Source organism: Schistocerca nitens, chromosome 1 (assembly GCF_023898315.1).
Source record: "Schistocerca nitens isolate TAMUIC-IGC-003100 chromosome 1, iqSchNite1.1, whole genome shotgun sequence".
In the NCBI taxonomy this organism is placed as follows: Eukaryota; Metazoa; Arthropoda; class Insecta; order Orthoptera; family Acrididae; genus Schistocerca; species Schistocerca nitens.
Window position 1 is genome coordinate 1,204,115,952 of NC_064614.1, and position 26,176 is coordinate 1,204,142,127.

A 26,176-nucleotide genomic window follows, 5' to 3' on the forward strand; every position below is an offset into this window, starting at 1 on the left:
ATGGCTGGTTAAATCTGCTAAGAACGCGAGATCACATTCAAACGTGCGCGCGCATTTCCCCTCCCTCCCTTCCCTCCCTACTCGGCGACCTTGCACCTGCTTGCGAGCACGTGCCTGAGCAGACGCGAGTACTCGCGCTCAAAACCGGCCAGTTGTTAAGCCCTGGTGTAGCAGTTGGCTACCTGGCACACTGCTGTCACAATGCAGGTCACTGTCTGTCTGGTGCACTCCTGTCATTGTAGCTTACTGGCTGCTTGTTGCCCTGGTCTCACAGTGTAGCTTACTGGGTGCTTGGTGCACTGCTGTTATAACCTAGCTTACAGGCTGCATGGTACCTTGCTGTCAATGTGTTGCTTACTCGCTGCTCGCTGCTGTCACTGTGGAATTTATGGGTTGCTTGGTGAATTGCTTCACAGCGTAGTTAGTGTACTGGCAGTTTCACACACTTGTGTCACAGCTCAGCTTACTGGCCACTTGCTGCACTACTGTAACAGTATAGCCAGCTGACCACTTGACGTACTGCTGTTATAGTGTAGAACATAAATGTGAATCTGTGTCATGGCTGTATGTGTTAACTTTGCCACAGATGAGAAGGTGCTGGACACTGTGACTGCTATTTCAAGATAGACAGCAGCGGTGTTTTTGCAGTGGGAGTGGGTAAGTTGGTACACAATTACAAAAAAATGTGTCAGTTGAAATGGTGATTATGTTGAAAAATATTCGTTACATATATGCAGTACCTCTATGTAATTCTGCATTGCTTCTTGCACTGCTTCTAATGCAGCATTCTCAAAATTTAAAATGAGATACTTCTGCATACAAAAACACTAAGAATATTATAACAGCGAAGTGGTTTGTGGAGTAGTAGGCAACAGAGGTGCTGGTGCATTTTGTTAGTGCTGGTATGCACTCAGGGGCAAACCTACTGTTCTCCTTTGATTGACAGCAGCCTATTGTTCTGCTAAAAGGATCCTTCCTTTTGATTGACAGGTCCTTAACCTATTGTCCCCCCCCACCTCCCCCACACCCTACCCCTCAGGAAACCTCCAACCCATCCCCTCCCCCTCACTGATACAGGTACACTTTCAGGTCTAAGTCATTCAAATGCCTCCTCTCACTCTTATCAATTTGATTCACTACTTAATTAAATTAATCAATTAACTAACCTCTCCCCTCTGGTACCACCCCTCACCTGGCACCCTCCCCTCTTCTACCGGGAAATTGGCGGCTCTTTGGTGGAGAGGAAGGAGCTAATGACAGGAAATTCAAGGGCATATTGTTTATTTATAAAACATTCTGTTTATGGGGGTTCAATTTCTCTTGCTCATCATTCTCTTCTTTTTGGGAAGATGCAGGTCTTGTAAGAAGTAATTAAATGGATTGCCTTTCTTTTTATTCTGATTGCACAAGGAATACTGCCATGAAACACACATCACACGTAATTACACAGTTAAAATTTTTTCCATCATGAAGCATGCGCTGCCCACCATCCCCTGTCCACTGGATATACAGAATGCCACCGCACATGCTTCCAGTAGTTGGCGTGCATCGGAGGGCCCTGCAAAGTGATGACATGGCTGTCAGCTGTCAAGCTATTTGCAGGTGTCCGTTTGGGTCCCACAACCATGAGGTGGCAGCATCCCTTTCATACTTGGCACCTGAGAAATTCCCGTCGAAACACATGTTTACCTAGCCACTATGGCTGACGCATAGCCTTTGTATTAACGGTAAAGCGAGATCTCACAGCGACTCCCCCCGTAGGTGCAGCTAGAAGGTTGTCAGTATTATACTGATGTCTCATGTCTATGTAAATAACAGCCGAGTCCCCCTCTGAACACGCTATAGAAATCTCTTGCAATGCTTCCCAGAATAGCACAGGATCCATTCTTCCTAGCGATCCTAAATGGACAGCCCATCCCACATGCGAGACACCTCTGGCCTCGCACTTGTTTATGTAGCCACTGTGTGTACCTGGGAGTCCAGTGGTGGCCTAATTGCAGAGCGAGATGTTCCCATAGCGACTCACCTGTGCAGGTGCAGCTAAAAGGGTTGTCAATGTCATACTAACATCTCATGTCTATGTAAATAAGAGCCAAGTCTCCCTCTCGGAAATGTTGCAGAAATAGTTAACGATCGCTTTTATTGGTGTAGGAGCTTTCGTGATGTCTGCATGGAAATTCTTGCCCTAACAGGACCTGTTTACGAAAATAGTCCAGAATAACACCGACTTCATTCTTCCTGATGGCCCTAATGAGGCATCCCGTGCTACCCTTCCTGGAAATCGTGGCGTCCTGCTTTCAACATATGTTATTACAGTAGCTGTAACCATTATTGTGAGCTGTGATCTGTTAATAACCACTACGTAAGAGCTGTAGACCAGTCCTAACGAATGGAGTTTTTGTGTACTTGGGACACAAGAAAATCCTAATGGAAAACTTTTAATGGTACTAGGAGCAACCCAGATTTTTATTACGCATTTGTGAGTCTCTTCAAACGTGTCACTGACAGAAATTGCTAGGCTGTTTCTCACAGAGTTTTCAGAGTACTGGCCTGCAGAACAGACAGAGTGTGGTGAATGTCTACACCGAAGACAGAGGTCTGGTGTACCCACCTGCAAGAAGGTCTCCCTGGATAGAGTGTACATCTTGCCGACCCTTATCTCGAGCAGGCGAGCTGACCTCACCATGAACACGGACAGCGACCGCTTGAAGCGGGCATCGGCGTCCGGCCAGGCGCAGCTGAACGCCGAATTCACCAGCCGTTCACTCTGCAACACGGGTGCATTTCGAGAATCAGTATGTTACGAAGATTCTTTTTTCCTGGAAATATCATTAATGGTTTGAGTCGTGACTGAATTTACAACGAACTTTAACAGAAACTGATCAGCAAACGACAGATAAACCAGTGGGTTGTTCATAACCAAAGGAGCCTGAATCTGCCATCGACTGATTGCTTATTAAGTCCTACTAGACATTTCCTTTGTTTGCGGCCTTGTGCGGCCATTACATGGCGCTCTTGGGAAGGTTTGTTGTGTTACACTCTGTCCCAGTTACCCAGTTGGGTTACCATATGACACGTAGGGCCACCAGTTTTTGAAACCCTTCCCCGAATCCACTCCCACCATTCAGTTTTGGAATCTTTTACAAAACCAGCTGCCTTTAGTATAATATAAAAATATACTTTTTATTTATCACTTCAATGTATTTTGGATCCTGGCTCGTGCAACAGTTATCCAGGAAATTTGTTACACTTTTAGCACCTGTTTTGTAAATGTATTTTGTTATGATTTGTTTGATCTCTAGTGGGTCTTTGTTTAACTCAGCTTAAAGTTTACAACACTTATTCTCTTTACTCTTTGTTTTCTCTTTACTTTCATAAAGATACGATAAACAAGAGAAGCTTCACAGTAATATTTTCAGTGGACCTACATTTTCTGGAGTCTGGAGCGAGTAGTGTGTTATAATATACACAGTATATCGTTATAGGGATCATGATGCCAAAAGATAACTATAAGTGGAAGTTAAAGTTTGTTACAAAACTGAATTTCCTTTTGCTGTGCCAGGTTACAACAAAATGGTTCAAATGGCTCTAGCACTATGGGACTTAACATCTGTCGTTACCAGTTCCCTAGAACTTTGAACTACTTAAACCTAACCAACCTAAGGATATCACACTCATCCATGCCTGAGGCAGGATTCGAACCTGCGACCGAAGCAGTTGCGCAGTTCCGGACTGAGCGTCTAGAACCGCTCGGCCACCGTGACCTGCAGGGTACAACAGACATAGAAACAGAACAAACGTTAGGGGAGGATGGTACTAGGAGCTCAGGGGGTGTCCAGGATGTTCCTCCTACATGTAAAATGAGAAATCCCATGATTCAGGGGAAAATGGATTTTATTCCCAAGAACTACCTCTAAGGGATACAATATTCGTGAAAACTGTCTACGGCCGTGGAGTGAACCGCACATGGCACGGAAAGAGCATTTCACCTTCAGTAGGAAGGACTGGTGGATACGTCCATAGGGCAAGGAACTTGGCCGCTACCTCGCCGACCCTCTTGCGTTCCTCACATGACGGCACCCGGTCCTCCCATTGGCGGTTTGTGGCAGAAGGTTGGCGTCTCTCACTCAGCAACACCGTGGTGGCGTCCCTAGCTCAACGTAACAGCGCCTGGGAGCCAGCCTCAAGTACTGTGGAATAATTTACATAACTGCTCATGCCACTGCCTTATTTGAACCCTCGAAAAGAGCCAGAGTGGCAAGCAACGAAAATCTGTGTTATTTTTAAAAGGTGTTACTATTGTTATTGATTACTCTGTAGCCTTTGATGAAATAAGTGCTTTAAGATCATAGTACGTGACGAACTCTGCAAAATTTGGTAGGGAAAAGTGTTGTTGATAAATAGTAACAATACTTGAGTGGTAGAATTGATCGCAATAAATTGCCTAAAGTGGTGGATTACTATTTTGCCATACCTGCACATAATGCAGCTGTATAGAGGATTTTGTGTCTGCTAAATGTTCAGTGGACTAACATCAATGTTGAAAATGTATAGTTGTTGACTGTTATGTACAACATGAAAAATAAACATGTGTTCAGCAATATGACAGAAATATTTTTAAAAAAGATTTCATTAAATAGGTCTAAGGAAATGAAACATATGTGAAATAAATCACATTATCTGAGTTCCCCCTGTTTTTGAACATTAAAATGTGGTAATCCTAGTGCATGTGATCAAAACTGCAGAGATATGTCGAACATATAGACCATGCAATGCTCACTATTGTGCCATTATGAATATAAGTATGGTTGGCGAACTATGTAATGAGGTGTTACTATTGTTATTGATGAATCTGTAGTCTTTGATGAAGTAAGTGCTTCAAGATCATAGTACATGACGAACTCCGCAAAATTGGTAGGGAAAAGTGTCGTTGAGAAATAGTAGCAATACATTGTCTTCGCGACATTCCTTCTAACAATTAGCCATGTGCAAATACAGTTTATTCATAACAACATACTATTTGTTCTTGACGTCTTGATAGAGTAATTGTTTGGGTAATGGGAATGGGGCAAGCAAGTTCCACTCACCGAAGTACAACACATTGTGATGGGTGTATCAGGTGGGGAAGGGGGGGGGGGCGAGGGCTGTATTTTCCTCATGCAGTGCTGGTACTAGGGGAGAGTGGGGGAAATACACGCACCTAAGGAAAAATCGATGTGCACCATTCGTTACGTCATTAAAACCTACGAAAATAAGTACATACCATAAAATTGACATTTCTCCACATATTCCAATCGTCAGTTAGTAATTATACACAGTATCTTAATTTTGAACATTAAAATAAAAAAAGTGCAAATGCATGGTATTCCCCACCCCTGAGGGTAATGACACACAAAGTACTGGGTAATGACACGTAAAACAAACAAACCATGAAAGTGTACAATACTTGCTATTTTTATTTGCTTATTAGTTACTACAAATAGTAAACAGTATATTTAAGGACGAAATAATGTAATTCTATAAACATCTCTCATCATTTTCGTTTTTTTTACATTTTTATTGATGTGAAAAGAGTTCATTTTCTCACACAGCAAAGATCGCACTTGTAACCTCATGGAGTGTTCCAGCCACTACATTCTTCATGACTCCATCTGCTACAAGAAATACATCAGTACCATAGTTCTCCATCTTTCCCAAACTCTCCACAAACTAAACAGAAACCTTCTGAAATCGCCAATGGATCAATATCATCCATTTCATTGTCATCACAAATGTTCTGCAAATCCAGATTTAGGTCATTCTCGCTGCTACTTTCACTTTCTTGGTGATTTCTTCTTATATAATGTCTGTTTCTTCTTCAAGACTTTTATAAGTTGCAGATTTCTGCACTTATATGCTTTATCCTTAAGATTTCTTTTCTTGTTTCCTTCAGCTTTCTTTTTTATGGCTTCATTTTGTTTCTTTATTGATAACAGTTTATTCTTCTCTGGAGTTGTGGAAGGATCACTGGCTTTCCCTTAGGCTTTCCCTTGGCTTGTTTCGTCTTAGGAAAAACTTGTTTTTGTTTTGTAACAGGAGCCGGCCGCGGTGGTCTCGCGGTTCTAGGCGCGCAGTTCGGAACCGTGTGACTGCTACGGTCGCAGGTTCGAATCCTGCCTTGGGCATGGATGTTTGTGATGTTCTTAGGTTAGTTAGGTTTAAGTAGTTCTAAGTTCTAGGGGACTTATGACCACAGCAGTTGAGTCCCATAGTGCTCAGAGCCATTTGAACCATTTTTTTTGTAACAGGAGATATGTCAAAAACACTAACGTGCTTGACACATGCACTTTTAGTTAATGTTGTTGTGACCTCTTCTAGGCCTACTAGAAGTGGAACATCTTCTGCTGAAGATCCAGGAATCTGTTCTTGACTCCTTTTGGGGATATGTGGCTCGTTTGTAGATGCAACCACTTCATTTCCATTTGTTGCATTCAGAACCTCTTCATCTTCAAGGACATCATCTCTGAAGATCTCACATTGTTGTAAGTCGTCATGCTGAAATTTGTTTGGATTGAAAGGGCAAATCCCACATGCCTTAAACCCTGACTGCCCTTTGTCCATGGTAGCGACCTTAATATATGCATGATTAAAAAGTTCATATGGTGTAAGTTTTTGATACACCTGTGACCTCATATACATGTCACATTCACGATTGAAGGCTGATTTCAAACAAGAAAAGAATGTAACATCTAGTGGTTGAAGCTTGTGAGAAGTGTGTGGAGATTTGGTTACCATGACAATAAAACTTTTTTTACAAAATTGAAAAATATCAAGTGAAATGTGCCTGCTGTGATTATCTAAAATCAGCAGCACAGGGTCATCAATAGCTGATTTTACCTTTTTCTGAAAAGTTGGATCCATTCGAAAAATAATGACTCATTGGACCAGCCATTGACAGAACAACCATATATTTCTCCAACTGGTCCACCTTTACTCTTCCTGGGGAAGATAAATATAGGGGGCATGTAGATACCAGCAGCATGAAACGACATATCACAGTCACGTTTTTCCCCCTTTCCCAAGACGTGGCCCCACCTATTTGTTTAACACCTTTAGGAGCTAAAATTCTCTCGGGCTTTTGTACAGTATTAATGCCTGTTTCATCGACGTTGAACACTCACCCCTCTTTAAATTTATATTTTTCTAAGACATGTTCTAAGTTTTTAAAATATGCATTAACCTCTTCTTCATTAAATGCCTGTATTCTGTTAATGCTAGTTGCTTCAGGTTTTCTCATGCTAATACTTGAGTTTCTTTTTAAAAATAGAGCTAGCCAATCCTTTCCAGCTAACCGAGATGACTTATCAAAATTGTTTGCAATGTTGTTAGCCTCTGCATACTCAAATGCAATCTTTCGCAGCTGCATGCATGTAATGCCATAGAACAGCTTAGCCATTGTAATAACATGATCCCTAATCTCATTGTCCTGTTCTGTCGAAAATGTTGGGTTTCTTCATAGTTTTGGACCCTCGGTAGTTTTAAAGTTCATTCTCGTTCGCAGAGTAGCTTCATGAATCCAGAAAGCTCTTGATACTTCTCTTATTTTTCTTCCAGATTTGATGGCATCAAGAGCCTTACAAAGTTCCTCTTGCGTCCATTTTGCTTTCTGGGTTTTTCTTTTACAACATCTACCCATCTGAAATTAAAAAAAAAGAAACCTCGTTAGTATTGAAAATATAACCTGCAAGGGGGAATATCATGCACTTCAACAGCTGCGTGGCATTACCCCACTGTAAGTTCGATGACTAACCTAAGCATAACTCGGCACCTAATTGAAATAGCGGGACAAATCTGCAATTAAATTAAAGGTTTCATCTAGGGTTAGTGGTCGATAAGCAAGAATTACATTAGAGCAATTTATAGTAGCACTTACCTTGCAAAATACAGCTGACCAAAATTACATGAGACATGCCGAAAATAAACAATACTTCACTGCTCCAACAATGCCTCTGGAAAATGGCTGGCGTAAGCCGCGTAGTAGTTGTTACTCCTGCCGGCAGGGTGCAGCACCAACTGGGAACAGCTTGCGCCATTCAACCAGCGTAAATCAGCCTGCGTGGGATTACCCACATGCATCTAATTCCCCCCCTTCCCCTACATGTAAGCTTACTGCGTTGGACTGGCGCAGCACGGTATAACAGTGGCTACAGTATGCACACGTAACATATTTTTTGGTTGTTAGCAGCAGCCAAAAACAAACCACTGGTAGTCTGAAGTCGACCGCCTTCTACCGACTTCAGTGATCTAGAATTAAGCAGTATGGCCTTTCAGGCACATGGCTCATCCGAGTAGGCTGCACTTTTCTGCTGTGTGCAAGAGAGAGTGCGAATAAATTTCGTATAGCTTGGCAAAACTTGCCCAAGGTGACCAATGCTGGCTGACCTAATGACACAGCCGAATGAGCGCTGTTCTTGGCCACATGGGCGTCACACGCTTGCTCCCACTTGTGCACAAGCTGAGAATTTGCAGTATGTGCATGCACTTCCCCCATCACTACACATTGTGCTTCCTTCCTATTCCTGCTCAGTGCAGTTAACACCATCAACTATAACGAACTTGTTAGTTCATTTGCTCGAGTTGCTAGCAAGAGCCTACACACACGTAGCTTAGTTGAAATATATTTGTCAGTGTGATTTACCCATAGACTGAATGCGATCATTATTTCATCAGCTATTCATTCACGCAACTTTAGAGTCGCTCAGCTAAATCAGTAACCTTCAACGACATTCAGTGTTCGATGATCACTTTAATTTTTGTTATGCGTAAATGTACTGTATCATGTTGTTCTGTCTGCAGATTACATAAATAAAAACTTCAGTATCAGTGAACATGTAATAAGACAAGAAAGAAAGATGTTCCATGTTTAGTCACTAAGGGCATCAGCATGTAAAAGTTCACCAAATCGAAGAAACTCACTGTTTATAGAGAGCGCATTTATATGTACATAACATAAGATATTACAGAAATTATTTCTGTTAATTTCATAGGAAAGGCTCACAACCTTTTAGAAAACGCGAAGGTGAAAAGAAATTGGATACACCAGCAAGTGAATGCTCTACTCTCTGATTCATTATGGGACATCTCTACTAACTACTGTTCACTGAAGCCATTTTATGTTACAGTTTTCTAAAAGCTATTAGCGCCGAAATGTTAAAACTTGACATTTAATTGTAACAAGTTCTAACCATAACGACGCCTTTTTCATGAATCTCCAACGAGCTCTTGTCTTAAAATAGCTTACTCTCATAACACAATCACACAATGGAAAATCCAGGATGGAATGTAACAATACCAGAGAAGCAAAGTTGATTCTCATCATATAGCAGAGATGCTGAGTCGTGATAGGCACAATAAAAAGATTTACACAATTAAAGTTTTCGGCCATTAGGGCCTTTGTCAGCAGTAGACACACACACACACACACACACACACACACACGCATAAACGCAACTTGCACACACGTCTGAAGTCTCAGAGAGCTGAGACCATACTGCGAACAGCTGCACCAGTGCATGATGGGAGTGGCGACTGGGTGGGGGTAAGAAGAGGCTGGGGTGGGGAGGGGGAGGGATAGTATGGTGGGAGTGGTGGACAGTCAAGTGTTTCAGTTTAGACGGAGGGCGGGAGAGAAGGTGAGATGTTGCGGAGGGGGGAGGGGGTAAGTTGCGGAAAGGAGAGAAATAACAGAAATTAAAAGACTGTGTGTGGCGGTGAAATGACGGCTGTATAGTGCTGGAATGGGAACAGGGAGGGGGCTGGATGGGTGAGGACAGTGACTAATGAAATTTGAGGCCAGGAGGGTTACGGGAATGTAGGATGTGTTGCAGGGAATGTTCCCACCTGCGAAATTCAGAAAAGCTGGTGTTGGTAGGAAGGATCCATATGGCACAGGCTGTGAAGCAGTCATTAAGATGAGGGATATCATGTTTGGCAGCGTTTACAGCAACAGGGTGGTCCACTTGTTTCTTGGCCACAGTTTGTCAGTGGCCATTCATGTGGACAGATAGATTGTTGGTTGTCATGCTTACATAGAATGCAGCACAGAGGTTGCAGCTTAGCTTGTAAATCACATGACTGGTTTCACAGGTAGCCCTGCCTTTGATAGGATAGGTGAGGTTAGTGACTGGACTGGAGTAGGTGGTGGTAGGAGGATGTATGGGACAGATCTTGAATCTAGGTCTATTAAAGGGGTATGAGCCATGAGGTAAGGGATTGGGAGCAGGGGTTGTGTAAGGACGGACGAGTATATTGTGTAGGTTTGGTGGACAGCGGAATACCACGGTAAGAGGGGTGGGAAGGATAGTGGGTAGGACATTTCTCATTTCAGGGCATGACGAGAGGTAATCAAAACCCTGGTGGAGAATGTAATTCAGTTGCTCCAGTCCCAGACGGTATTGAGTTACAAGGGGAATGCTCCTCTGTGGCCTGACTGTGGGACTTTGGGAGGTGGTGGGAGACTGGAAAGATAAGGCATGGGAGATTTGTTTTTGTACAAGGATGGGAGGATAATTACGGTCAGTGAAGGCTTCAGTGAGACCCTCAGTATATTTTGAGAGGGACTGCTCGTCACTGCAGATGCGACGACCATGGGTGGCTAGGCTGTACGAGAGGGACTTCTTGGTGTGGAATGGGTGGCAGCTGTCGAAGTGGAGGTATTGCTGGTGGTTATTAGGTTTTATATGGACGGAGGTACTGATGTAGCCATCTCTGAGGTGAAGGTCAACATCTAGGAAGATGGCTTGTTGCGTTAAGTAGGACCAGGTGAAGCAAATGGGGGAGAAGTTGTTGAGGTTCTGGTGAAGTGTGAATAAGGTTTCCTCACCTTCAATCCAGATAGCAAAGATCTTTGGAAAATGGTGTTTAGTATTTCAGCTTTACGCGTGTTATCCTCTGTTTCGATGACATTATCATCCCAGAGTGTCTGGATATGCTGTTTCGATCAACTTACTGATTTAACGTAAGACCAGAACTTCCTAGGATTTTCTGTCAAGTCGGTACATAGAATTTTACTTTCGAATTCACTGAACGCTTCACGCATAGCCCCCCCTTACGCTAACTTTGACATCGTTTAGCTTCTGTTTGTCTGAGAGGTTTTGGCTGCGTTTAAAATTGCAGTGAAGCTCTCTTTGCTTTAGCAGTAGTTTCCTAACTTTGTTGTTGAACCACGGTGGGGTTTTCCCATCCCTCACAGTTTTACTCGGCACGTACCTGTCTAAAACGCATTTTACGATTGCCTTGAACTTTTTCCATAAACACTCAACATTGTCAGTCTCGGAACAGAAATTTTCATTTTGATCTGTTAGGTAGTCTGAAATCTGCCTCCTATTACTCTTGCCAAATAGATAAACCTTCCTCCCTTTTTTTATATTCCTATTTACCTCCATATTCAGGCATGCTGCAACGGCCTTATGATCACTGATTCCCTGTTCTGCGCTTACAGAGTCGAAAAGTTCGGGTCTGTTTGTTATCAGTAGGTCCAAGATGTTATCCCGACGAGTCGGTTCTCTGTTTAATTGCTCGAGGTAATCCTTGCGGTTCAAAACAACAGTGGTGGAGCCATTGTCAGCAGGTAGGATTATAAGGTTGGGATCAGTTTTTAGATGGTGGACTGCGGTTCTTTCTGCGGATGTAAGGTTAGTTTGCATGTTGAGGGATTTGGGGAATGATGTTGAGACAAGGTTCGAGGTTAAGAGATTCTGGAAAGTTAACAGGGGGTGGTTTGGAGGCAGTGGGGGTGGATCACGGTTGGATGGAGGAGTGAACTGAGATAGGCAAGGTTCAATATTGGCCTTTGGTTGAGTCTGATTGATAGGGTTGTAGCGAAAAAGTGTTTCCACTGTAGGGAAAGGGAGAAGGAGAGAAGGTCTTTACCTAGTCCTGCACAGTTGAAATTGGGAGTGGGCCAAAAGGTGAGGCCTTTGGAAAGGACTGATATATCTGTGGGACTAAGGCTTCTGGAGGAAAGGTCCATAACTGTGTTGCGGGTCTGTTTAGATTCTGGGTTCTGTGTGGTGGTGTGAATCTTTTTATTGTGCCTATCGCGACTCAGCATCTCTGCTATAAGGTGAGTAGCAACTTTCCTTCTCTGATATTGTTACTCTCATAACACGCGAGCTATAACGCAAAAATAGCTGATACAATAGTTCTTGAATCACCAATATGACGTTTTTCGTCATTTTATTACAACAAATAGTACCAATAACGATTCATGATCGAAATTTTTCAATGTGCGGGTGCTTAGAAACAGTATACATTCATAGAGTATAAAGTATAACATAAAACCCAACGAATATGGGTCTCTGCTGAACACGAAAACTGCAATATACCGTCTGGCTTTTTGCTTGTGATGCAGGGAGAGGTCGTGCTTCTCATTGGGTATATTTTACATGTTACTTACTTTGAGTTTTACGTGACGAAATGGCTCCTCAACGTGAAATAGCAGGAAATGACGTCACAAAACTCGGTAGAGTGCCACGTCACCGTCTAGCTATCTCGTCCCATGTCACGACGACAGGGCTACTCGATTCGCACGCTTCACTTACAAGGGGAGGCCGCCAATTGTGAAATTGAGATTCGATTCATACTGCGCATAATAAAAGCTCATGGCCAGAGGTGTAATGTGGCAAACCACCAAGATGCACTTCTCAGCCATTGTCGAGAAAATCGACAGTTAAAAGAAACCGTTGTGGTGAAACACTCTCAACGGTTCATACTTTTCTATATCGTCGTGGCGCAGCGGTAAGCGCTCGGGTTCGTAATCCGAAGGTCGTCGGATCGAATCTCGCCCCATGCAATTTTTTTTTATTATTAGTTTTTTGTAATTCAAATATATATATATATATATATATATATATATATATATATATATATATATATATATATATATATATATATATTACTGAATTGCTTATGCATGTTGGTGAAGGCGGATCGCTCTCCAACTGTACCGCCTCCATTTTTCCGTTTGTTTAACAGGGTGTACCAAAGCTCTCCCGTCCGCACTGATTTTCGACGATATAAGTTGCGCTAGGGACCGCATCTACCTTCTTTCGAAATTAGCAGGCAACTACGCTGTTATGCGGCGGCTCGTTTCGGCCCATTCAGCATCTGTCCTTCAAGTGTAACGAGCGAGTAACGGAGTTTATATTTCATACCTGCCACAGCAAATTTGTGTTCGTGGGGTCTCTTATTCTAATTCGAACGATTGACTTACGCTATACGTATTCGTTTCGGAATATCGTTTCTACGTCTTCCGCTAACTATACGTGGTTAACATTATGAAGACAATTAATAACATTTGTGAAATACAACTTTGTTTGCGGAAAACATGATGATGTTCGAAGTCGCCAGTTTTTCCACGACAAACGACTTTCAACAACTTATTATATGCATAATTGTTGCAACTGATTGCCGGGAATTATATATACGAGGGCCGTTCAGAAAGTAACCTCCGGTTGATTTAAAAAAATACACCAAGTTAAATAAAAATATTTTAATATATACATCTTACAACTACATCTTTGCACTATTTTTCTACATAGTCTCCATAGCGATTGAGGCACTTATCGTATCTCTTCACAAGCTTTGAAATTCCTTCTGCATAAAAATCACCCGCTTGTGCCTGGAGCCAGCCTGTGACCGCATCTTTGAGCTCTTCGTCGTCATCAAACCGCTGTGACCCGAGCCATTTCTTCAAATGCATGAAGAGGTGATAATCACTTGGCGCCAGGTCTGGGCTGTAAGGTGGATGGTTGATAACGTCCCACTTGAAGGACTCAAGAAGGGCCGTTGTTCTGCGAGCAGAGTGAGGACGGGCGTTATCGTGCAAAAAAACGATACCGGAAGTCAGCATACCACGGCGTTTGTTTTGTATAGCCCGTCGTAACTTTTTTATTGTTTCACAGTACACGTCTTGATTAATGGTCGTACCACGTTCCATGAATTCAACCAACAACACCCCTTTGGCATCCCAAAACACCGTTGCCATCAGTTTTCTGGCAGAAAAATCTTGCGAGGCTTTTCTTGGTTTGGTAGGCGAATTTGAATGTGCCCACATCTTTGATTGTTCTTTTGTCTCAGGGTTCACGTACTTAATCCAGGTTTCGTCACCGGTCACGATTCTGTTTAACAATGGTTCTCCTTCGTCCTCATAACGTGACAGAAAGTCTAATGCAGAGGCCATTCTTTGAGTTTTGTGGTGGTCGGTAAGAATTTTGGGCACCCATCGTGCACAGAACTTACGGTAACCCAATCTTGCTGTCACTATCTCGTACAAGAGAGTCTTAGAAATCTGTGGAAAACCAGTAGACAACTCCGACATTGAGAAACGTCGATTTTCACGAACTTTTGCATCAACTGTCTGAACGAGTTCGTCAGTCACCAATGATGGTCTACCACTCCTCTCTTCATCATGAACGTTTTCTCGTCCACTTTTAAATAAACGTACCCATTCACGGACAACTCCTTCACTCATAACTCGTGGTCCGTACACGGCACAAAGCTCACGATGAATAGCTGCTGCAGAATATCCTTTGGCTGTAAAAAACCTTATGACAGCACGCACTTTACATTTGGCGGGGTTTTCTATTGCAGCACACATTTCAAACTGCCACAAAAACTAAACTAGCGCAGGTACGACGTTCACTCGACCACGGCTTGATGCCGACTGACCTGTTGAGTGCGTGAACGCACAGATGGCGTCGCTACTCCCCCCACAACCCGCACTGTGACCAATCGGAGGTTACTTTCTGAACTGCCCTCGTATATATTACAAAAAACAAATACTAAAAAAAAAAATGGTTGCATAGCGCGAGATTCGATCCGGCGACCTTCGGATTACGAACCCGAGCGCTTACCGCTACACCACGACGCTGAAGAAAATCATTAATCGTAGAGAGTATTTCACCGCAACGGTTTCTTTTAACTGTCGATTTTCTTGACAACGGCTGAGAAGTGCATCTTGGTGCTTTGCCACATTACACCTCTGGCCATGAGCTTTTATTGTGCGGAGTATGAATCGAATCTGAATTTCACAATTGGCGGCCTCCCGTTGTTAGTGCGAGCGCGCCCGCGTGATGACGAGTCTGCATACAGCCGGTCGCGTGCTGCCACACCGCGTGCAGAGCGAGTGATAGCAAACGAACGCCGCTTACGCGGTTTCGCCACGCGGATGCAGTGATCTTTTAGTGAGCCCTCAGCGAGGACGTTGTGAACAAATAGTATACTAGTTGTGATCTGAGGCTTTCCTGGCATATCTCGGGTGTAACGTCGATCCAGTCGGTGAAGGTCCACGGTATTTCGTGGAATAACGGTTCCGCCATCGTCAGGTGGTACTAATGGAATGATTATCTGGCGACTGCTAGCGGTATTTATGTTTGCATGTCCAGAGTTCGGTCCTCGCCAGCACCGCGCCATGGTTTGTGCCATTTTTAAGGGCAGTTGATTACATTATTGCACTCTATACAGCTATTGCAACTGCTCAGTTCTCGCTTTAACAGATAGTCAGCTCTTACACTACACCTGTCTATTGTTTATGACTGGTGCTTTTATCTGTTAGTCGTTTACCAAACGACGCAATATCTTGATCTTTTGGACGACTTTTGGAAAAGACGGACCAAGAAACATCTCATGAAGCTCAGGAGCTTCCGCAAAGTTAGAGGTACATCTGCAGGACGTATTGACTTCCGACCCAGTGATCGGGCTTTGGTTCAAGAAAATGATCAAGACACATGTGGGAGAAAGGGAAATTAGAAAGATGTGTACAGGGGAGAGAAAATAAAATAGGGACGATAATGTTGCACACAGCTGAAGGACAGCAGATAGCATGTCCGGTTCACATGGTCATCCCCGTGGAGGTTGACCAGCATGGGGAGGATGTTGGGAACTGAAGTCGTCGGGACATTTATATCTCTGATTAGTGATACTCTTTGTAAGACATAACATATTGTGAACGCTTTTGATATATGTACTTTCGGTGACTGTTAAAGTGTTGTGTTAGACTGCAAATCGCTACTTACTGTTGTGATTTAGGACATAAGAATTGCTGTCGAAACCCTGGAGATTTCCACGATTGCTGCTGCGATAACACGATTTTTAACGTACTTCATGCGGCAATAACACCAGAGGCTCGCGCCAGGCAACAAAGTCTTCCGACGGACAACAGCCAGCGCACACAGTTAAGTTAAACTACATTAGCACGCTACACTTTTTGCAGAGCAGTTTTTAAGAGCAGTTGTTTACATTAATCTGTTCTATAACTGCTATTGCAGCTTCTCAGACCTCGCTTTAACGGACTGTCAACTCTTACTCTACACGTACCGATTGTTTATGATTGGTGCTGCCATCGTTTGGTTGTTTACCAAACTAGGTACTATCTTGATACCCTTAGACAACTGCAATCGCTTCACGATGTCTGACACGGAAAACGCTAATAGCAACCATCAGTTACAACACTTGAAAAGAGTACAGGTGAGAGCAAGAGCTAATATTATACGTATTTTGAAAGAAGTGCACGACTTTAATGACACAACTACCATTGAAGATTATGGATATTTCTAAAAATGGTTCAAATGGCTCTGAGCACTATGGGACTTAACATCTGAGGCCATCAGTCCCCTAGAACTTAGACATACTTAAACCTAATTAACCTAGGTACATCACACACATCCATGCCCGAGGCAGGATTCGAACCTGCGACCGTAGCGGTCGCTCGGTTCCGGACTGAAGCGCCTACAACCGCTCGGTCACAAAGGCCGGCGGATATTTCTAGTATCGATTGATAGGGGGATACATCGGCGCCTCGTAAAAGGCCCGTAAAGGACTAAGTGGAAGGAGGGGGGAGGGAGAATTTCATTCACCATTTATTGGTCGCAATGTTTTATTCATGTAAACAATTAATTCAGACAACAATTATAATGAAAAATTTTGCCAAATGAGTGGTTACCATATATCTAAATAGGCACAAGTTTGTCCTTGAGACAATAATTCTGATACAGATACAATCAGTAAAAGCAACAAACTAGGTTTAAATAACAATTCCCTGAACAGTTTGTCGTTATAGTGATTATAGTGATTATTAGTTACACATCAGACGGCAGTAGCCGATCTACGCTACGCTAATGCAACTTTCATTGCTATGATTAACAGTAGAATGATAGTGTACCAAACGGCAGAAGCCAATTTACGTTATTGCAAATTTTATGGGATTATAGTTATGCGATCACAATAAAATGCTTTCGATGTTAAGCAGCTCGAGGACTAGACTGAACACAAACTGAACAGTGACAAAAAAGACCAACAGATAATAAAGAATAAATATAATAAGCAGTTTTAAATGTGCAAGTCTTTCATCTGAAACACAACTTAGATAAAACCTGAAGAGATCAGGCAATAATTAGATATACAGAAATTCCCTTTAAGTTTGTGACCCACGGACTGTAGACGACACTTATAAACACACACATCAAAAAATGTTTTGCATCACATCGGTTCCGAGAGTTCCGGAACCTGTATAGAAAATTGGAATGGAGATCAACATAAACATCATTCCCGCCCTTTTTATTGCTCATGAAAACCACACACTGCATGTTGTACCACCATACAGCCACACCTTCAGAGGTGGTGGTCCAGATTGCTGTACACACTGGTACCTCTAGTACCCAGTAGCACGTCCTCTTGCATTGATTTATGCCTGTATTCGTCGTGGTATACTATCCATAAGTCCAGCAAGGCACTGTTGGTCCAGATTGTCCCACTTCTCAAGGGCGAATCGGCGTAGATCCCTCAGAGTGGTTGCTGACGTCGTGCATAAACAGCCATTTTCGATCTATCCCAGGTATTTTCGATAGGGTTCAGGTCTGTAGAACATGCTGGCCACTCTAGTCTAGCGGTGTCGTTATCCTGAAGGAATTCATTCAAAAGATGTGCACGATGGGGGAGTGAATTGTCGTCCATGAAGACGAATGCCTCACCAATATGTTGCCGATATGGTTGCACGTGTCATACAGCCGTTACGGCACCTTCCATGACCACTAGCGGCGTACGTCTGCCCACACACTGCCACCCCTAAACATCAGGGAACCTTCACCTTGCTCCACTCGCTGGACAGTGTGTGTAAGGCGTTCAACCTGACCGGGTTGCCTCCAAACACGTCTTCGACGATTGTCTGGTTGAAGGCATATGCGACACTCATCGGCGAAAAGAACGTGATGCCGATCCTGAGCGGTCCACTCGGCTTGTTGTTGGGCCCATCTGTACCGCCCTGCATGGTGTCGTGGTTGCAAGATGGACCTCGCCATGGACGTCGGGACTGAAGCTGCGCATCATGCAACCTACTGGCACAGTTTGAGACGTAAATGACGTCCAGTGGCTGCACGAAAAGTATTATTCAACGTGTTGACATTGCTGTCAGGGTTCCTCCGAGCCATAATCCGTAGGTAGCGGTCATCCACTGCAGTAGTAGCCCTTGGGCGGCCAGAGCGAGGCATATCATCGACAGTTCCTGTCTCCCTGTATGTCCTCCATGTCCGAACAACATTGGTTTGGTTCACTCCGAGACGTCTGGACACTTCCCTTGTTGAGAGCCCTTCCTGGCACAAAGCAACAATGCGGACGCGATCTAACCGCGGTATTGACCTTGTAGGCATGGTTGAACTACAGACAACACGAGCCGTGTACCTCTTTCCTGGTGGAATGACTGGAACTGATCGGCTGTCGGACGCCCTCCGTCTAATAGGCACAGCTCATGCATGGTTGTTTACATATTTGGTCGGGTTTAGTGACATATCTGAACGGTCAAATGGACTGTGTCTGATACAATGGTTCAGATGGCTCTGAGCACAGTGGGATTTAACATCTGAGGTCATCAGTCCCCTAGAACTTCGAACTACTTAAACCTAACTAACCTAAGGACATCGCACACATCCATGTGCGAGGCAGGATTCGAACGTGCGACCGTAGCGGTCGCGCGGTTCCAGACTGAAGCGCCTAGAACCGCTTGGCCACAGCGGCCGGCTGTGATACAATATCCACAGTTAACTTCTATCTTTATGAGTTCTGGGAACCGGGGTGATGCAAAACTTTCTTTGATGTGTGTATATCTGAGCTCCAGGCCCCACCCATGTACGGATACGAACGTCGTATACAACAGGCAGCGTGGACAACGCCTGTTGTCCCGCTTGACCACCAATTGTCGGCCCGAAGAATAGTGCGAGGTATACAAGTCTCAGGTCGACTTACTCGTAGTCTCACATATACTCCCTCAAACAGTATTAACTTCAAAACAGGCAACTGTTACTGGGTGTACCTGGAGTATAAACCGAAAGTTAAAGTCTACTAAATTAGAGACACACAAGGACCCGAAGGCGCAGGTTAAACCCCACAACCCAAGCTCAGAATACAACAAATATTAAGAAATTACGATCCAATAACTCGCGCGCCCCGATACGATAAGGAACACGCTACAGCTTAAACACCTTAAATAACTAATCCTATCCTAATAAACCCAACACGGCGCACATAGAACAATATTAGATAAAACAACATCAAGTTAGTACCAAAACATGTTAAAAAAATTGTCACTGCGTCCTAGCAGTAACCAAATCACACTAAAAAAATGGTTCAAATGGCTCTGAGCACTATGGGACTTAACTTCTGAGGTCATCAGTCCCCTAGAACTTAGAACTACTTAAACCTAACTAACCTAAGGACATCACACACATCCATGCCCGAGGCAGGATTCGAACCTGCGACCGTAGCGGTAGCGCGGTTCCAGACTGTAGCGCCCAGAACCGCTCGGCCACCCTTGCCGGCCAAATCACACTGAAATACCAGGTATTTTAAACAAGTAATTCAAGTCACACTAACCTAAGATTACCTCAAGAAAGGTATAAAACGATAAATTGGCCTCAAAACAATTACACGTATTTGGTGGACCCGACCCCGCAAAAGATTTGGCGGAATGATCATACATTGGTGCATCGGTCTGTTCAGTGACACACAGTGCTTTCTGAAACAGACTAAACCCTAAGATTAAGAAGGCCCCAAGGTTTAAATGGTAAAACAGAATTTCGACGCACTCATACGCCAACATGAATTACTACAGTCAGAATGGCACAACTAGATAAACTGATATCTGAGTTTCGTGATGGAGAATCAACAAGTAATCTGTCTCCGCTTCATCACACTTGCAGCACGGAGAACGTAAAATGTGTCTCCAACGAATGACGTAAATGCAATGCTATCACCTTATTACGTCAGTTGAAGTCCGTATCCAACAGCATCGGAAAGGTAGGTCATGAGTCAGGACCCCCAACAACATATAATCGGCTAACGACCACCAGCTTCTTCGCTACGCAGTTCATCCCAAAACGCGCTCAATATAGCCGGCGCTGACCCGACCGGATGTTCTAATAGCGACAGCATTCGCCACCAGTGCTGCGGCTCGTGTCCACTACCGACCCACACGCAGTTACTAACTGCCTCTCACTCCGCACATTCGCTCGGTCGATCACCTCTCTCGTGTGCGTCTGCTCGAACCGCAACACGAGCGCCGAAAAGGTACGATCTCCGGGGGAGAATCGATAGGACGAAAGCCGGCACGGTTGAGACTGAAGGAACTATTGTGTACACTAACAGATCGTGATAACAAAATACATGATCTTCTCGAAGACCCTGATTACGCTGCTGAGGTGTTAAAATATGACAAAAACATAGACGCATCCAAGCTCTCTGTTGTAAGTACATCACGGGGAAAAGTTGGGAAACTTACAAATGCATTGGTTCACACTATCATCAGTGCTGTTACCGTTTACCAGTAGTTCCACCTGCTAATATCAGTTAGCCGGCTATAAAAATTGAGACCTTTTCTGGAAACGTTGAGACCTTTTCTGGAAACGTTAGGACCTGGGCCCGTTTTTGGGAACAATTCCAGCAATCGATTGATCAAGATCCCTCGACAACCACCAGTCACAAACACTTATTTCTGCATGAATATTTAGAAGAGGTACCGAGGTCTTTAGTTGATAGTAATGGAAATTTGTGGTAAGGTCTTATGGGACCACACTGCTGAGATCATCGGTCCCTAAGCTTACACACTATTTAATCTAACTTAAACTAACTTACGCTGAGGACAACACACACACCCATGCCCGAGGGAGGTCTCGAACCTCCGAAGGGGGGGGGGGGGGGGGGGGAGCGCCGCGCTGATGGTATTGCTGTGACCTCTGATACATATGAAGAAACCAAGAGAATCCTCACAGGACTCTATGTCGATAAAAATAGAATCATACAAGCTCACCTGGTTCGTTTGGAATCTATTAAACCCGTTCAGTTTTCGAATCCAGAATACCTTAATTCTACACTTATCGAGTTCAAGCGCCGTATCCAAGCTTTGCGCGCCCTCGGTGAACACGTAAATGGTTATGGTCGCGTACTAGTACTAAAAATTCTCAGAACTTTTCCTGCCGATATCTGCCGACGCTGGCTCATTCATGTACCGTTCTTTTAGAAGGGGACGTACTTCAGTTGGTGTAATTTATAGGAACGGAAACAGATGCAGCCCTTGCTTCGCAGAAGCTCCGCTGTGACAATAAAACGTTGACTTACACCCCCACAACTGCAGCCCTTCATGTCCGCGCTAATAACGAATAAACATACCTTAATGGCAACAAAAGCTACGATCCATTTTGCGTCTTTAGTGAAGAAGGTGGCCATTGGGCCCAAGACTGTAATGAAGTTACTGACCTCACTGAAAGAAGACAGAAATTACAAAGTACCAACCGCTGTTTTCTCTGCCTAAACAGAGGACATAAAATGTCAAATTGCATGAAAAAGGGGAGGGCATTTTGTGCTAACTGTAAAAAACCACATCACAAGTCGATATGCGCCAAAACTTGTAAGAAAGCAGCTCAGAGCAACGTCACTTCTGTTAGTAAAATAGACGCAACTACACCCACCTTTACCTTCTTCCAAATTGCTCAGCTGCATCCTTCACAGCAAAGTCATTAATAAAAGATTTGAAATTAACTGTCCTAGACCAACGACAGCTTAGTGTTTGAACGTTCGAATCTCATACTAGCTCCTCACGATGGCGTAGCCTTGTTAATTTTGAAATTAGAGGAGAGTGGGCTAATTCTACGACTTACATCAACGCATAAAGTGACCACTACTTCATGCCTCCGCCCAGATTTTCACAAAATATTAAGAATGCAGCATATGTCTGCACACTACAGGTAGCTGTTCCACAGACAGATTCCCAAGAAGATATGCCCAACGAGTTTTAATTGGAAATGATCACTACTGGAAGATTGTGACCGATGATTTACTGATCCGTATTTCTAAATCCACTGTTTTGTTTGCCACCATCTTCGGCTGGATCCTCAGTGGCTGCAGATTTGCCGTCTCTGAGAATTTAGCTGTTGTTAACTTTGTAGTTCAGACTCAAATGCTCACGGATGTTCAGTTTAGACTATTCTGGGATCTAGATACTATTGCCATAACTATGCATCATGATGCGGTAAAGATTAATAAAGATTTTGCCCTCCTACAAGAATTTCAGGCATCTTTTCTCGTGCAGGATCATGGAAGAGTCGTTCGGCCTCCTAAGAGACATAATATTATTTTATACTAGGTTTACAACTTTGCTTCCACCGTTTTTCTCGAAGTTCGCGGCCTTATTGTGAAAAACTTACAAAAACAAATTATGATTCATAGTATTGCCCATCGCTGGCCACTACATTCTCCCATCTTTCGGATAGCATACGAATCCCGTGGCGGAAGAAATGGGCGTCTTTTGTGGGAATCCATGAATCGATTCAGTTTTGCATTTGTTCATATGATCGGACGGGCTTGTCAGTCAGACTGTATGCCACTGGTGGAAAAAGGGGGTAGTCAGAGAGAGCAACGTATGGAGAATACGGCGGGAGGGATAGGATGTCTCATGTCAACGTTTCCATGTATATTCTGACGGGTTTTGCGACATGGGGTCGAGCACTGACTTGCTGCAAAATTACCTTTACGTGTCTATCGTGTATTGTGGCCGTTTGTGTTTCAGTGCTGGGCTCGAACGCATCAATTGCTTTCGATAATGATGGCCTGTGACTGTCTTCGTCTGTGTAAGTAGCTACGAAAACGTTCTGTCTCCCACCGCCATGTCAGTCTTTGACATTAAAACCACCGATCTTAAGGCGTTGAAAACATTCTCTTCCACTAATAGTTCCCTCACCATTGGTCTTACCAAGCATTATACAGGGTGTTTCAAAAATGACCGGTATATTTGAAACGGCAATAAAAACTAAACGAGCAGCGATAGAAATACACCGTTTGTTGCAATATGCTTGGGACAACAGTACATTTTCAGGCAGACAAACTTTCGAAATTACAGTAGTTACAATTTTCAACAACAGATGGCGCTGCGGTCTGGGAAACTCTATAGTACGATATTTTCCACATATCCACCATGCGTAGCAATAATATGGCGTAGTCTCTGAATGAAATTACCCGAAACCTTTGACAACGTGTCTGGCGGAATGGCTTCACATGCAGATGAGATGTACTGCTTCAGCTGTTGAATTGTTTCTGGATTCTGGCGGTACACCTGGTCTTTCAAGTGTCCCCACAGAAAGAAGTCACAGGGGTTCATGTCTGGCGAATAGAGAGGCCAATCCACGCCGCCTCCTGTATGTTTCGGATAGCCCAAAGCAATCACACGATCATCGAAATATTCATTCAGGAAATTAAAGACGTCGGGCGTGCGATGTGGCCGGGCACCATCTTGCATAAACCACGAGGTGTTCGCAGTGTCGTCTAAGGCAGTTTGTACCGCCACAAATTCACGAAGAATGTCCAGATAGCGTGATGCAGTAATCGTTTCGGATCTGAAAAATGGGCCAATGATTCCTTTGGAAGAAATGGCGGCCCAGACCAGTACTTTTTGAGGATGCAGGGACGATGGGACTGCAACATGGGGCTTTTCGGTTCCCCATATGCGCCAGTTCTGTTTATTGACGAAGCCGTCCAGGTAAAAATAAGCTTCGTCAGTAAACCAAATGCTGCCCACATGCATATCGCCGTCATCAATCCTGTGCACTATATCGTTAGCGAATGTCTCTCGTGCAGCAATGGTAGCGGCGCTGAGGGGTTGCCGCGTTTGAATTTTGTATGGATAGAGGTGTAAACTCTGGCGCATGAGACGATAAGTGGACGTTGGCGTCATTTGGACCGCAGCTGCAACACGGCGAACGGAAACCCGAGGCCGCTGTTGGATCACCTGCTGCACTAGCTGCGCGTTGCCCTCTGTGGTTGCCGTACGCGGTCGCCCTACCTTTCCAGCACGTTCATCCGTCACGTTCCCAGTCCGTTGAAATTTTTCAAACAGATCCTTTATTGTATCGCTTTTCGGTCCTTTGGTTACATTAAACCTCCGTTGAAAACTTCGTCTTGTTGCAACAACACTGTGTTCTAGGCCGTGGAATTCCAACACCAGAAAAATCCTCTGTTCTAAGGAATAAACCATGTTGTCTACAGCACACTTGCACGTTGTGAACAGCACACGCTTACAGCAGAAAGACGACGTACAGAATGGCGCACCCACAGACAGCGTTGTCTTCTATATCTTTAACATCACTTGCAGCGCCATCTGTTGTTGAAAATTGTAACTACTGTAATTTCGAAAGTTTGTCCGCCTGAAAATGTACTGTTGTCCCAAGCATATTGCAACAAACGGTGTATTTCTATCGCTGCTCGTTTAGTTTTTATTGCCGTTTCAAATATACCGGTCATTTTTGAAACACCCTGTAAGAGCCACAGCCGCAGATTTCTTCATGTTGAAGCAGAAAATTGAAACTTCCCGCAAATGGTGAGAAATAGATAGGTAAGTTGACATACTTAATCGAGAATAACCTTATGATGCAGCCACAAAACGACTAATATTTTTATGGCATTATCTTTACAGATGCCTAAGCTTAATGTATTACACCTATGGCCAACCACGTGAACCCCACTTGCCGCTACTGCCGTCTACTGCAAAACGGGGGAAGCAAAGTTGTAGACCTATTCTATCAACCGACTGAACGCAGAAAGTAGATTTCCAAGTTTACATAGAAGACTTTTTCGCAACGATTCCTGAAGGGACATCATCGTCTTATGTTGGAGAACATTACAAAGAACCGTGTAGAACTGGCTCCTCCTGAAGACCCAAGTAACACCATGTTTTACCTTCCACATCATGCCAGTTAGGAAGGAGAAACTTGGAAAAATAAACTGGAGGATCGTTGTTGATGCGTCTTCTCACGAGATCAACGCACCCTCGCTCAACAACAGTTTTAGAGGCGGGACCAAGTCTTCTGCCAGAAATACTTGCTGTTCTTATGTTAGCGATATTGCGCAAGCATTTCTGCAACATAATTTGCACGAAGACAACAGGAACTTGACAAGATTTCTATGGCACGAAGTTTTTGAAGATGGTCATGGAAGCTACCATACGACGAACGAAGTAACGACTTACCGTTTCACTAGACTTCCATTCGGCCTGACATGCAGTCCATTTCTGCTTTCGGTAACGCTGACAGAACACGCTTCTGTACATGAGACCGCGTTTTCCGTCGCCGCACAGATACTAGCCAACAATGTTTTTATTGAAACTATTGAACTTTCAATTAGCGAAATGGGCCATTACCTCAGATCAGTTACAGGTCATATGAAGAGCTGAAGGGCGAGAGATTACTACATCTGCTCAAGGTTTAGGCGTATGTTGGAACACGGCGACGGACAGCTTCTACATTAACACAGATGATGTCACAGAAAAATTATCTGATGAACCTACTACAAAAGGAAGCTTTTACAGACTGTAGGTAAATTTAACGATGCACTAGGATTATTCTCTTCTGTGTCAATATGGCAACACAGTGGAATACTTAGGTGACTTTACCTGCAGTGTCGTGTATTAGTATCTCACGACGGATATCAACTATCAAAGATCGAGACGTTCAGGTTCATTTATTTCGTGATGCTTCGGAACGAGCGTATGGCGCAGCTCTATACATCCGCAGTGTTACACGGCAACACAACGCTTTATGAAGCCTGAAGCAAGAACAGACTTGCACCTGTCAAAAGGATAACAGTGTCACATCTCGAACTTCTA

General features: G+C 43.8%; 1 protein-coding gene across 1 annotated transcript in view; it reads right to left on the bottom strand.

The window, feature by feature from the left end:
- The window catches only part of LOC126239590 (odorant receptor 43a-like), a 49,622-nt gene that overhangs the window by 11,028 nt on the left and 12,418 nt on the right, over positions 1–26,176 (bottom strand). Inside the window, exon 4 of the mRNA XM_049947872.1 lies at positions 2,612–2,767. Coding sequence (XP_049803829.1) covers positions 2,612–2,767 — 156 coding nt within the window. The remainder of the gene's footprint in view (positions 1–2,611; positions 2,768–26,176) is intronic.